The sequence below is a fragment of the Notamacropus eugenii genome, chromosome 7 (assembly GCF_028372415.1).
Source record: "Notamacropus eugenii isolate mMacEug1 chromosome 7, mMacEug1.pri_v2, whole genome shotgun sequence".
In the NCBI taxonomy this organism is placed as follows: Eukaryota; Metazoa; Chordata; class Mammalia; order Diprotodontia; family Macropodidae; genus Notamacropus; species Notamacropus eugenii.
Window position 1 is genome coordinate 49019929 of NC_092878.1, and position 14265 is coordinate 49034193.

At 34.5% G+C, this 14265-nt stretch overlaps 1 protein-coding gene across 4 annotated transcripts in view; it reads left to right on the forward strand.

Annotated features, from left to right (window-relative positions):
* The window catches only part of ARHGAP5 (Rho GTPase activating protein 5), a 103986-nt gene extending 90073 nt beyond the window's left edge, over window positions 1-13913 (forward strand). For 3 of the 4 annotated variants that reach the window (XM_072625649.1, XM_072625647.1, XM_072625648.1), the window contains exons 6-7: window positions 8378-8483; window positions 10390-13913. In XM_072625649.1, coding sequence (XP_072481750.1) covers window positions 8378-8483; window positions 10390-10720 — 437 coding nt within the window. In that variant the 3' untranslated portion in view covers window positions 10721-13913. The remainder of the gene's footprint in view (window positions 1-8377; window positions 8484-10389) is intronic. The other variant, XR_011970817.1, reaches the window with a different exon arrangement.
* The last annotated feature ends 352 nt before the right edge of the window (window positions 13914-14265 follow it).

Here is a 14265-nt window from a genome sequence, read left to right on the forward strand (position 1 = left end):
ACAGGTGACAGGGGGAAGTGAGAGAGTCTCTTTGGCGGGTCGAGAGGGGAGTGGGGTGCCCCCATAACTCAGGCCCCCCCGGGAGGTAGAAGCTGAGAGGCGGCTGCAGACAGGGGCTCCCCAAGCGGGCGGGAGCCTGAATCCATTGTGGAAGGTCTGTGCATAAACCCCCTGAGGGAACTGAGCCTGAGAGGCGGCCCTGCCCCCACCTGAGCACCTGAACTTAATCTCACACTGAATAGCAGCCCTGCCCCCACCAAAAGCCCTAAGGCTGGAAGCAGCATTTGAATCTCAGACCCCAAACGCTGGCTGGGAGGATCAGGAGGTGAGGTGGGTGTGAGGAGAATATTCAGAGGTCAAGTCACTGGCTGGGAAAATGCCCAGAAAAGGGAAAAGAAATAAGACTATAGAAGGTTACTTCCTTGGTGAACAGGCATTTCCTCCATTCCTTTCTGATGAGGAAGAACAATGCTTACCATCAGGCAAAGACACAGAAATCAAGGCTTCTGTGTTCCAGCCCACCCAATGGGCTCAGGCCATGGAAGAGCTCAAAAAGAATTTTGAAAATCAAGTTAGAGAGGTAGAGGAAAAGCTGGGAAGAGAAATGAGAGACATGAAGTCAAAGCATGAACAGCAGATCAGCTCCCTGCTAAAGGAGACCCAAAAAAATGTTGAAGAAAATAACACCTTGAAAACTAGCCTAACTCAATTGGCAAAAGAGGTTCAAAAAGCCAATGAGGAGAAGAATGCTTTCAAAAGCAGAATTAGCCAAATGGAAAAGGAGATTCAAAAGCTCACTGAAGAAAATAGTTCTTTCAAAATTAGAATGGCACAGATGGAGGCTAAGGACTTTATGAGAAAGCAAGAAATCACAGAACAAAGCCAGAAGAATGGAAAAATGGAAGATAATGTGAAATATCTCATTGGAAAAACAACTGACCTGGAAAATAGATCCAGGAGACACAATTTAAAAATTATGGGACTACCTGAAAGCCATGATCAAAAGAAGAGCCTAGACATCATCTTTCATGAAATTATCAAGGAAAACTGCCCTGAGATTCTAGAACCAGAGGGCAAAATAAATATTCAAGGAATCCACAGAACACCACATGAAAGAGATCCAAAAAGAGAAACTCCTAGGAACATTGTGGCCAAATTCCAGAGTTCCCAGGTCAAGGAGAAAATATTGCAAGCAGCTAGAAAGAAACAATTCAAGTATTGTGGAAATACAATCAGGATAACACAAGATCTAGCAGCCTCTACATTAAGGGATCGAAGGGCATGGAATAAGATATTCCAGAAGTCAAAGGAACTAGGACTAAAACCAAGAATCACCTACCCAGCAAAACTGAGTATAATACTTCAGGGGAAAAATTGGTCTTTCAGTGAAATAGAGGATTTTCAAGCATTCTTGATCAAAAGACCAGAGCTGAAAAGAAAATGTGACTTTCAAACACAAGAATGAAGAGAACCATGAAAAGGTGAACAGCAAAGAGAAGTCATAAGGGACTTACAAAAGATGAACTGTTTACATTCCTACATGGAAAGACAATATTTGTAACTCTTGAAACATTTCAGTATCTGGGTATTGGGTGGGATTATACACACACACATTCACACACACACACACACACACACACACACACATACATAGAGACAGAGTGCACAGTGTGAATTGAAGAGGATGGGATCGTATCTTAAAAAAAAAATGAAATCAAGCAGTGAGAGAGAAATATATTGGGAGGAGAAAGGGAGAAATGGAATGGGGCAAATTATCTCTCATAAAAGAGGCAAGCAAAAGACTCATTAGTGGAGGGATAAAGAGGGGATGTGAGAGAAAAACATGAAGTCTACTCTCATCACATTCCACTAAAGGAAAGAATAAAATGCACACTCATTTTGGTAGGAAAACCTATCTCACAATACAGGAAAGTGGGGGATAAGGGGACAAGCAGGGTGGGGGGGATGATAGAAGGGAGGGCATGGGGAGGAGAGTGCAATTCGAGGTCGACACTCATGGGGAGGGATAGGATCATAAGAGTATAGAAGTAATGCGGGACAGGATAGGATGGAGGGAAATATAGTTAGTCCTATACAACACAACTATTATGGAAGTCATTTGCAAAACTACACAGATTTGGCCTATATTGAATTGCTTGCCTTCCAAAGGGAAGGGGTGGAGAGGGAGGGAGGTAAAGAAGTTGGAACTCAGTTAGGATCAACTGTCGAGTAATGTTCTTGCCACTAGGAAATAAGAAATACAGGTAAAGGGGTATAGAAAGCTATCTGGCCCTACAGGACAAAAGAGAAGATGGAGACAAGGGCAGAGAGGGATGATAGAAGAGAGAGCAGATTGGTCATAGGGGCAATTAGAATGCTTGGTGTTTGGGGGGGGGAGGGGATAAAAGGGGAGAAAATTTGTAACCCAAAATTTTGTGAAAATGAATGTTAAAAGTTAAATAAATAAATTTAATTATTAAAAAAAAAGAATTAGACTAGGGAAGAAAGAAAGAAAGTGGGGCAACTTATATAATCAGTACACTAGTAGAGGTCTGTTTTAACAAGGAAAGGGTGAAGGGAGCAGGTATTACTTGAACCTCGCTGAATAGGTCAACGTAAAGCAGAATACTTACACAGAGTTTGAGATAGGAATACATTCTACTCACCTAGGGGATCAGGGAGAGGGAAAAGGAAATAATATGCAAAAGAGTAAGAATCTACGATTGGGGATATAGGTGAAGGTGGAGAAAAGGGACAGGGGAATTGCATTGCATCAAGCACAGCGCATCATTGCTGAGCACAACCATGTCCCATATTCCTTTTCTTTGTAAAGAGGGGATGGGGAACAAAGAGAGGAAAAGTTATAGGGGCTAGCTCATATTAGCTCATAAGTGATGATTGTTAAATTTTCTATGTCATCATTTACATCTTGGAAATCAGTTACTACAATCAGGACTTGATTCATTGTTCTAGACTTAAGAAAGTGATGGAGAAAATGTTATTCAGATTAAAATAATTGTCCACTGTGCATTTTTTTTGAGCGCACATTGTTTAGCATATACCAGCAAATTCCCGAGTGTGAATGTAAATAAGATGAACTTACTAAAGTAGAAGAGGAAAAAATAATGAATTAGAAAGCTGAATCAAATAGCATGTTGTTAATAAGAATTATATAATAGAAAAAGATTCAGGTATATAAAAGAAGAGGCTGGAACAAAATCTAGTTTGCTTCAACTGAACTGAACTCAAACAATCAGTAGTAGTAGCCATCATGAGCCACAATCAGGATCACACACTGTTTAGCAGCCACCCACTTACAAGGGAATGGAGGCAAGGCAACAAAAATAATAAACTTGTTTTAAAAAGTTAAATGGAGAAATCATATATTTCTGAAAGGTATCAGATAATTTCAGTACTTAACATATGTTCACCAAATGGCATACCTTCTAATTACTTAAAAGAATTTCAGTGAGAAATAGGTATTTAAAGTACAGTTAGAGGGGAACTTCAGCATATCCCTTTCTCATAGCTCATACAACTCTAACCAAAAAAATAAAAAATAATTTAAAGATTTAAATAGAATTTTGGAAGAGTTAAATATGATAGCTTCTCTAATAATTATTAATTACGAAGGAAAGGAATATACATTTTTCTCAATTACAGGTAACATTACAAAAATTGACCCTGTTTTTGGGCATAAAAACCTCACAAACAAAATAATGTCAATATTGAGACAGTATACTAATGTTTTCACTATGCAGCCAAAGCATTAGGGGAAAATTTATATCTCTAACCACTTAAAAAAAGAGAAAGAATAAATCAATTAATTGTGCGTGTAGCTAAAAAAAAGCCCATAAAAATAATTTTAAAAACATAATTAAGCACCAAAATAGAAATATCAAAAATCAAAGAGATTAACAAAATTGAAAATAAAAAACATTGAATTATTAAAACTATAAATTACTTTACACAAAAAGAAAATAAAGGAGAAAAACCATTAATTTCATTTTACAGTAAAAAATCAAATTACAAATGTTAAAAAGGAAAATTCACAGTTAACAATGAGATAAAAGATATTGTTAGAAATCATTTTGTCATACTATATACCAGAAAATCTAGCATATTAAATGCAATGTAAAATGCCCATGTTAATAGAACATGAAATAGAAACTTTTAACAACATAATCTCAGAAAAAGAAATTCAATAAGTCAAATGAATTCCTAAAGGGAAAAAAAAACCAGAATTTGATGGATTTATAAGTGAATTCTATCAAACATGCAAAGGACAATTCCACTGTTATATGTATTGTTTACAAAAATAGAAAAAAAAAAGAAATCCTATCAGATTCCTTCTGTGATAAAAATAACTTCTTCATATCTAAACCAAGGAGAATCAAAATAGAAAGAAAACGTATATCAGCATTCCTAATGTGCAGTGATATAAACATTTTAAAATAGATTGCATATCATGTCACAAAGATTATGTACCTGTGACCAGGTAGTGTTTATGTCAGGTTGGCTCAGTATTACGAACACCACAAGCAAAATTGATCATATTGATAACAGAAACAGCAAAATTCATGTGATTCTCAATAAATGCAGAAAAAAAAACTTTTGGAAGAATACATGCCCATTTCTGATTTTAAAAACTAGAAAACAGGATTAAATAGATTTTTTTTCCTTAATAATGTTTTACACACACACACACACACACACACACACACACACACAATTATAGATGGATATTTAAACACAAGACTTTGTAAATTTTCATAGGGCCTTTACTTAGAATTGATGTTCACATTTAAATATCTCCTTGTTCTTTAAAGTAACTCCCCTGAATATTTCTTTATACAGTACTTGGTTAGTCCCTTTCATACTCTGTGCAGTTAGTTGTGGTAAAAATATTCTTTTGGGGGGGGTGGGGGTGGAGCCAAGATGGCAAAGTAGAAAGATGCACATACACTAGCTCTCCCCCCACAGCCCATAAAATATCTGTGAAAAAAGACTCATCAAATTCTAGAGCAGCAGAAGCCACAGAATAACGGAGTGGAGGAGATTTTCAGCCCAGGGTAACCTGAAAGGCCAATGGGAAAGGCCTGTCATACTGGACTCATAGTGGAGTCCAGCCCAGCCTTGGCATCATCTTGCATGAAATTATCAAAGAAAACTGCCCTGATATTCTAGATCCAGGGGACAAAATAAATATTGAAACAATCCACCGATCACCTCCTGAAAGAGATTCAAAAAGAGAAACTCCTAGGAATATTATAGCCAAATTCCAGAGTTCCCGGATCATGGAGAAAATATTGCAAGCAAGTAGAAAGAAGCAATTTGAGTATTGTGGAAATACAATCAGGATAACACATGATCTAACAGCTTCTACATTAAGGGATAGAAGGGCATGGAATATGATATTCCAGAAGTCAAAGGAACTAGGATTAAAACCAAGAATCACCTATCCAGCAAAACTGAGTATAATGCTTCAGGGGGAAAAAATAGTCAGTCAATGAAGTAGAGGACTTTCAAGCATTCTTGATAGAGCTGAAAAGAAAATGTGACTTTCGAATATAAGAATCAAGAGAAGCATTAAAGGATAAACAGGAAAGAGAATCATAAGGGACTTTAGCAAAGTTGAACTGTTTACATTCCTACATGAAAAGACAATATTTGTAACTCTTGAAACTTTTTTCAGTATCTGGGTAGTTGGTGGAATTATACACACACACACACACACACACACACACACACACACAGCACAGAGTGAGTTGAATAGGATGGGATAATATCTAAAAAAATGAAATTAAGGGGTGAGAGAGGAATATATTGGGAGGAGAAAGGGAGAAATGGAATGGGGCAAATTATCTCTCATAAAAGAGGCAAGAAAGAGACTTTTCAATGGAGGAAAAAAGTGGGGAGGTGATAGGGAAAACGTGAAGCTTACTCTCATCACATTTGACTCAAGGAAGGAATAAAATGCATACTCATTTTTGTATGAAAACCTATCTGACAATACAGGAAAGTGGGGGAGAAGGGGATAAGCAGGGTGGAGGGGTTGATGGAAGGAGGGAGCAATTAGAAGTCAACACTCTTGGGGAGGGGCAAGGTCAAAAGAAAGAACAGAAAAAATGGGGATGAAGGGAAATATAGTTAGTCTTACGCAACATGACTATTATGGAAGTCAGTTGCAAAACTACACATATATGGCCTATATTGAATTGCTTGCCTTCCCAATGGGGATGGGTGGGGAGGGAGGAAGAGAAGTTGGAACTGAAAGTTTTAGGAACAACTGTTGAGTATTGTTCTTGCATACAACTGGGAAATAAGAAATACAGGTAATGGGGTATAGAAATTTATCTTGCCCTACAGGACAAAAGAGAAGATATAAGGGTAATAAGATAATAAGGGAAGGGAGGGCAGATTGGTGATAGGGTTAATTAGAATGCTCAGAGTTTTGGGGTAGGGGAGGAGGGAGAGATGGGGAGAAAATCTGGAACTCAAAATTTTGTGGAAATGAATGTTGAAAATTTAAAATAAATAAAAAAAATATTCTTTAGTTAATCCTGGCTTTCATATGGCTAAATCTGAATTAGTAAATCTTTTCCTATTGTTGAAAAAAAAGTCCCAACCAGTTCTATAAAGGAATGTGAGGTAAGTCCACAGTTAGAAGATTAAGTTGACAGGTTTGAGAGTATCAGAGAAGGAAATCTTACCTGCCATATATCATTAGTGCCTCATCATTTTTCATAGCTGTCTATAGGCACTCTGTCTACATGTCTACATGGCTGTGTAGGGACTAGTTCAGAAAGGCCTGTTACCAGGAAGTAGGTCACTGAATTGTTTGGCCATACTTAAATACTAATAGGAAAACCACTCAGGAGGCTTACAGGATTTATTTTTAGGCTACCTTAAATTAAGAAGAGGAGGCATTGTAAAAAAAATATTCAAGATCACAAGATATTATTCCTAAAAAGTGGTCACAATGAAGACATCAGAAACTAGAGGCGTATAATACCTTATCTGTAGAAAATCATTGTTATAATAACACTAAGAATTGTCTTTACATGTTATTGGAAAAAATAATATTGAGTGAGGAAAAAACAGCAACAAAAAACAAATTTTTTTTTTTTCAAAAAAACAGAATAAGACTTGCCTTGGAGTCAAGGAAGTTTTCCTGAATCTGGCCTCCAGAAACTTACTATTTGACCCTGGGCAAGTCACTTAAACCTGTTTGTCTCAGTTTCCTCATCTGTAAAATGAGCAGAAGGAAATGACAAACTGACTCCAGTAGCTTTGCCAAGAAAACCCCAAATTGGGTCACAAAGATGAGACACGAGTAAGACAAGTGAACAACAAGGTCAGCGAAGAGAGTATAAATAGGCAGCAACATACACCAACAAGAACTTACAAAGAAGTGGGATTAGCATGATTAATGACCTTTAACCTGGAAAATGAGGCAGGCCAGTCATTTACTGAGAGCTTGAATAGAAAAACAAATGGATAGGCCAGAGCACTGCTGGTTTCCATGAAATCCTTAAAAACCTAGATGGCTTCCCAGTGCATTGAGAACATTCTTCAGTTAATTTAAATAAACATTTATTAAGTGTCTACTTATTCTATGCAGGGCCCTGGGGACATAGACTAAAAAGAAGGAACAGTCCCTGCTCTTAAGGAGGGTTTACATTCTCCTTGGAGTTGGGGCGAAATCCAGTAAGTAAGTATAAGATGATTTGAGGAGGGAGATACCGTAGGAGAGAGTTACTAACAGTTAAAATAAAAAGAATACTTCCATGATCTTATCACTCACTGAACATGAGCATGAACAAAGATCACAAAGGATGAAGAAGCCTCCATCAATAGAAGGAATATTTCTACTTTTGAGATTATGAATCCATTGAAATAATTTTAGAAATACCCTTAAGAGGTCAGTAATAATTTGAACAAAAAAATTATATAAATTATTGTATCTAGTTATAGAACATTCTGCATATTATCATATATGTTCATGGCTTTACACTCTCAACAGTATTATTTAGGTGTATGAGCTAATAATGGCAATGTCCAATCTATCTGCCAGGGAGGAATATTTTGAACCTTATTTGTAACTTTGCCTTTTAAAAGAGGGACATTGAAACAGTTGCTGGGACCAACAAGTTCTGTTGTAATTATTTTTTAGGATCTTGTGTAAAACTTAAATTTCTGAGTTTTAAAATAATTTTGTTATTGTATGTGTTAGAATCAACACTACATTATATAGCAAAAACTTAACAGCTGTATTAGCTGCGTTTTGCAGTAGTTATTATAGCAGCATCAAGTGCCCTATGAGACACTTTGTCCATTCTTTTCCTCCCAAAACACAATTACTCTATTTTTACAGAAATCCTGGATAAGACAGAACGACTTAATGCTTTGAAAGAGATTTTGAAGAAATTCCATCCTGTTAACTATGATGTATTCAAATATGTAATAGCACATCTAAACAGGTAACTATCTCATTAATTTTTAATAATATATATAATGAGCATTTACTATATTACTGCTGAAATATTAGTAGCCATGGTGATAAATAGGTTAAAAAAAAAAGCTAGTTTGAAGCGGCAAGCATTACAAAATAGATAAAGTTGTACCTTGTTTTTAATTATAAAATAACGTAAATTTTTCATAGCACTATTGAGTTCAGATTATATTTATCATTGTTTCATCAGATAATAGAGTTTTTAAAACTGGAAAGGAGCTTATAGAGCAAGCTTCATTTACAAATAAAGAGACTAAGACCGAAGATGTTTGTAATTTAATTTGCCTGGTAACATTCATAGTTTGAACCCCAGAACTTTTTGTTTTTTTTTTTTTAAAGTGAACACAGGTATTATATATTATATTATATATTATATATATTACATATGCTTTATTTTTTTTTCCATGTTGAATCAGTCATATTGGATTATCCATTAGACAATTTTTCTTAGCAAGTTTTTTTTTTTTTTTTGGTCTTGCTTTGTTCTTACTTCTTTTTGCTACCCAAGCTATTTCTAAACCACTTCTCACATTATCCATTGAAATATACCTTGGAAATACATGTCAACCCACAATTTTAGGAGGAGAAAAGGTTTTAGCTTCTTTTGATTTAGGAATTATTTGTGCCATGGCTCACCTCTATGAATGTGAATAATTAAGAATCAAATATATTTCAGGGCACAGTGTTGCCTTGGCAAAATACTGAGAAATAGAATTTCATAAATTGCATATAAAATTGAAAAAGCTGATTATTAAATTCATGAGAAACTAAAAGTTAAGAAGTCTGAGTTCGAATCCTAGTTCTCAAACTAATTAGTTTTATGACCTTGGACCACGCCACTTACATTTTGATTGTTATAACAAATCTTCAAGTGTAAAATTAGGAGGTTGAGATAAGCAAAGTCTCTAAGATGTGTGTGTGTGTGCGTGTGTGTGGAGAAAGAATATGCAATGAACTTGGCTTTGGGGGTAGCGGGTGGAGAGGGCACAAAAATATGTATTATAGGCTTAAGAATACAAATTGACAGAGTATAGGGTATTATTAGGTGGAAAATGTTGACTAGTTTTGAAGATTAACAACTAAGACAGGATTTGAGTGGAATTCTGTATGGCTTATTAATGGATAATAACTCAGAATAGTAGAGATTTTGATCTACAGTTTTAGTATTCTTCAGTGTCAGTGGAAGACTAAGTTGTAATTTGTCCTCATCATTTTGAGAAGCCTATTTCATTGGAATAAAAGAAAGTGCTTCCATTTATAAATTATTTCTTTCAAGGAACACTGAACAAAGGAAACCTATCCTAGGAGTTTTCTTTTTAAAAAATTAATTTGTTTTCAGTTTTCATCAATCACCTCCATAAATCTTAAATTTTCTACCCCCCCCTCAAGATGGCATGCAATCTTATAGGGGTTCTACACATACATACTTATTAAACACATTTTCACATTACTCATGTTGCATAGAAGAATTAAAATGAATGGGAGAAGCCATGAGGAAAAAAAAGCAGTAACACAAGGGAAAAGAGTCTGCTTAATTCTGCATTCCAGTTCCATAGTTCTTCCTCTGGATGTGGATGGCATTTTGCCTCGAGTCATTTGGGGATGTTTTAGTTCCTTCTTTAGGAGAAAAAATATATTTATTATTATTTGGCAGGCACTCTGCTAAGTGTTTGGGCTGCAAAAAACTATAAAAAACATAGGAATCAGTTGTTTGCTGGCAGTTTTTCTTTACTAGAAGGGTGGGACAGAGAAACTGCTTTGAGTTTGAAATTTGGGTTCTAGTGGGATTATATTATTTATAAGGTAATTTTGCGGTTTAAAATTCTGGTTTTTTTATGCCCATATAAACGTGTGTGTTTTTTCTTCTTTTGTAGGGTTAGTCAGCAAAATAAAACCAACCTTATGACAGCAGACAACTTATCCATCTGTTTCTGGCCCACTCTGATGAGACCTGATTTTGAAAATCGAGAGTTTTTGTCTACTACTAAAATCCATCAGTCTGTTGTAGAAACTTTTATTCAGCAGTGTCAGTTTTTCTTTTACAATGGAGAAATTGTAGAAACTGCTAATTCTGTGGCACCTCAGCCACCACCTTCAAATACTGGACAGTTGGTGGAACCAATGGTACCACTTCAGTTACCACCACCATTGCAACCTCAGCTAATACAACCACAATTACAAGCAGATCCTCTTGGTATTATATAAGTAAAAGATGATTGCAGGCAGCCTGGCATAGAAAAGAAAAAAAGCAAAGCTAGACATGCATGTTTCAGGGTACAATAGTGTATTTCATATTTCTGACAAATAATTCATGTTCATGCTGAGGGAACATATTTCTCTTAGAACTGTATCATATTCCTTCTTCATTTCCACTGCAGACAAAACCATGTGATGAGCATGACTGGAGAGGTTTAATTTTTTTAAACAAAAATAACTATAAAATACAAAGCTGCTGCTGCTGCTGCATGTAATCTTATTGCAATCACTATATCATTCTTTTGGCAATTTCTGCCTCAATATATTGTGAATAAAATTTTTCTATAGAAATTAAATGATTTAAAAACTCACATTTATGAAACATTCAGTGCTTTTCAGCCTGCTTTATGGCTGCTTTTTCTTTTAATTTCATGTGATATTTGGGCAACTTAATTTCCATTCAAACATAAACGCCCAGCTATAGTTCTTTTATAACGTCAAGTTACTTAACATCGTTTGGGGTGATGTTAGAAAGAATGAAAAAGTGCACTGTTGAAATATATTACACTCTTGCACCTTCCATCTTCTGGGTAAACCTGTGGACAATTCGATGAGGGGTAGGTTAAATATAGTTCTTATTTCTTGTAGCACAATACCAAGGACATGCTTGTGGTAAAAGTGAATTTAGAATATTGTGAAAAAACAAAACCAGATGTCATCTACTTATTTCCTCATGTTCCATTAATGAGATAAACATTTTTGTATACTATTAATTCTGTAAACAAATGCATGTTCAAAAGATCATTGATGGTCTTGTAAACTTAATCTAATATATTTTAGATATTTTAATTTTTTCCCTCTTGGGGAATACATTTAGTGTGTAGAAAATAGCTCATGACATTTTCATATAAGGTTATATAACTTTTCATACATAAGCATAAATTTGTTGTAGTAAAATTCTTTAAACCAAACAATGTTTTAATCTAGGACATGAATTTAATCTGTTCTTTAAAATCTATTTTTATGTGGCCCTTTAAATATATACAAAAATCCATTGCTAATATAGCAATAAATACTTTGGGTACTGACTGCCTCTTTGGAGTGTATATATAAAATTACAGACTTGTATTCATATTCTTTTCTGTGGTATGTTGTACTAAAATTTCAAAATTACTTTTGCACCATTTTTATACATTTTTTTCTTTGACATTGGTACCAGTTTTGCTGTAAAACAATGCTGCTTTTTTCATTTTAAATATTTTATTAGTGATAATGCAACTTACAAGGCAGTAAATTATGGATAAATTTTCAGAATTAGGCGGCTGTAAACTTTTCTGTAGGCTTTTCTCAAGGGTTCTATGAACACTATGCCATTTTCGTCTGGAAAGGAAAGAATTTGATTTGTTTTCAGCTGCTTAGGGTACGTTTTTTTTGTGGTAAAAGAAAAGCTATTTGGTCATTGTTGTAATCTTCCTTCACAATGAGATTTTAAGATCGTCTTATGTATTATATAGTAAATAGGTGATTTTGAGATTTAAGGTTCTTAAGAGTTTGATTTGCTCCCTTTTCCTAAAATAAAAATTGCCTTTCCCAACTGTTATGTCCTAGGTATTGTACTTCTAATTTTAACTTGGATTAATCATTCTGGATCAAGATGTTGACGTGAACCAGGCTGCTGTTGAAGTACATGTATATTATAAATTATCTTCTGTGTTATATTCTTGCAAGTTATTATCTTTTCTAAGAAAACAAAAGCCCTATTATTCCTATTGCAAAGCACACAGGAATTGAGAAAGTACAATAATTTAAAAAACTGTCCATTAAATGTAGTATTCCTAACTTGTTCTATATTACTTAAACCTGTTGTCTATAGCTTTAATTTATAGCTGTCAGTTTAACATTGGCATGTCTAGCAAAGAAAATTAAACTTTAAGAGTTTTATAAACTGTTTCTAGGTTGCTAAAGAATTTATTTTTCTACTATATATGGTATAGACAAAGCATCAAACTATGTACAGGAAAAAAGCCTGACTATTTCTTTTGGAAGAAGGCTGAAAGGAAATTTTTCAACTGTCCATCTCTTCATATTCAGTCTAGTATAACTTTCCTGCTGTGATGTGAATCTCACTCTACCCTATTTCTGGTTTTTGCTATACTAGTATATATAGTCCGCTATGATAATTTAAATTTCATCTGCATACAGTACCATTTTTGTTATGTTAAAACTAGCATTTACCATTTCCCACATTAACTACATGATATAGCTCCGCAAGATTTATATTAATTCTCTTCTTTATATTATATCAGAGACATGGCACTCATAGTAAGTCCATCTAAATACTCCCACAGTTGGCCTAATTAGCAAGTTTCACTAACATTGATTGAAAATTAAGTAGCTACTAAAAACAACATGTAATGCTGAATTAACTTGTATTGTTTCTGTCCAGAGCTTAGTTTTATGTTTTAAGTATTGAAAAAGTATTCTAAGTATTTGCTTTCCTGTGGAACAGCTGGAAGGCAAGGGGCATACTATTACATGAAACTTTAGAAGATCAAAAGAAGGGATAAAATAATCTCTCATATTTCATCAGTATCCAAATTGGAGGGAAGGAGTGACACAATGGACTTTTAACAATTAAATTTTAAGGAAAGCTAACAGATAAATTCACAAGATATATGAATTGCCATTCATTGATGCTTCCTATGTCTGATTGTTACACTATTGGGCTTACAGAGCCATCTCTAGATTAGATATGTAAAAGGCATATTGCTACTCTGATTTATGAATTCAGTAGATTTATCTATTTGGGAATCAAATTATATGCCTTCAAGGTGATTAATAATTTCTTTTTTAGAAATTAAATTGATTTAAAAATAATAGTCCAGGTACAGTGGGGTTTGGTTTTAAATGGTATTTGTTAGTAGTTTTGAACATTTATAATGTAAATACTGTAGGTGACAGCAGTCTGATTTAGGTGAAAAGCAGCTTTTATTTTCCATCCTCTATGTAAATAATGTGGACTTGCCTTTTGAGGTACTGGAATTTAATTTCTAATATCTCTAAACTATGAACAAAAGAAAACAATTGGAATAAGAACCTAGGCCTTAGCTTCCATGGTGATTTTAGTTTTTTTATACAGTAATAATTGTGATGCTATTTGTCAACTGGATATAAATATATATATAATTTTAAAAAGTCAAAAGCGCTTTGTTTCTTTGTTTTTAATTAATATAATCGTGCTTCACCACCAACAGGATGCTGCAGTGAATTAAATATCAGTGAAGCTTATTCTGTATAAAGAATGCTATGAATAAAACATTATGATGCTTACTGTGTATAATTTTTAGTTCCAGTGGCTCTTCACCATTTTGTTTTAAAGAAGCTTATATTTTTCCAAGTAAAATTTCTATTCAGGATGTTTTTTTAACTGAAATTTGTGTGTGTGTGTGTATATGCATATATGTATATGCATATGCACACACGTGTGTGGGTGTGTGAGAATTCAGTAAGATAAGTTAATTGCATTGATAGTGTGTTACTGGTGGAGGTCAGTT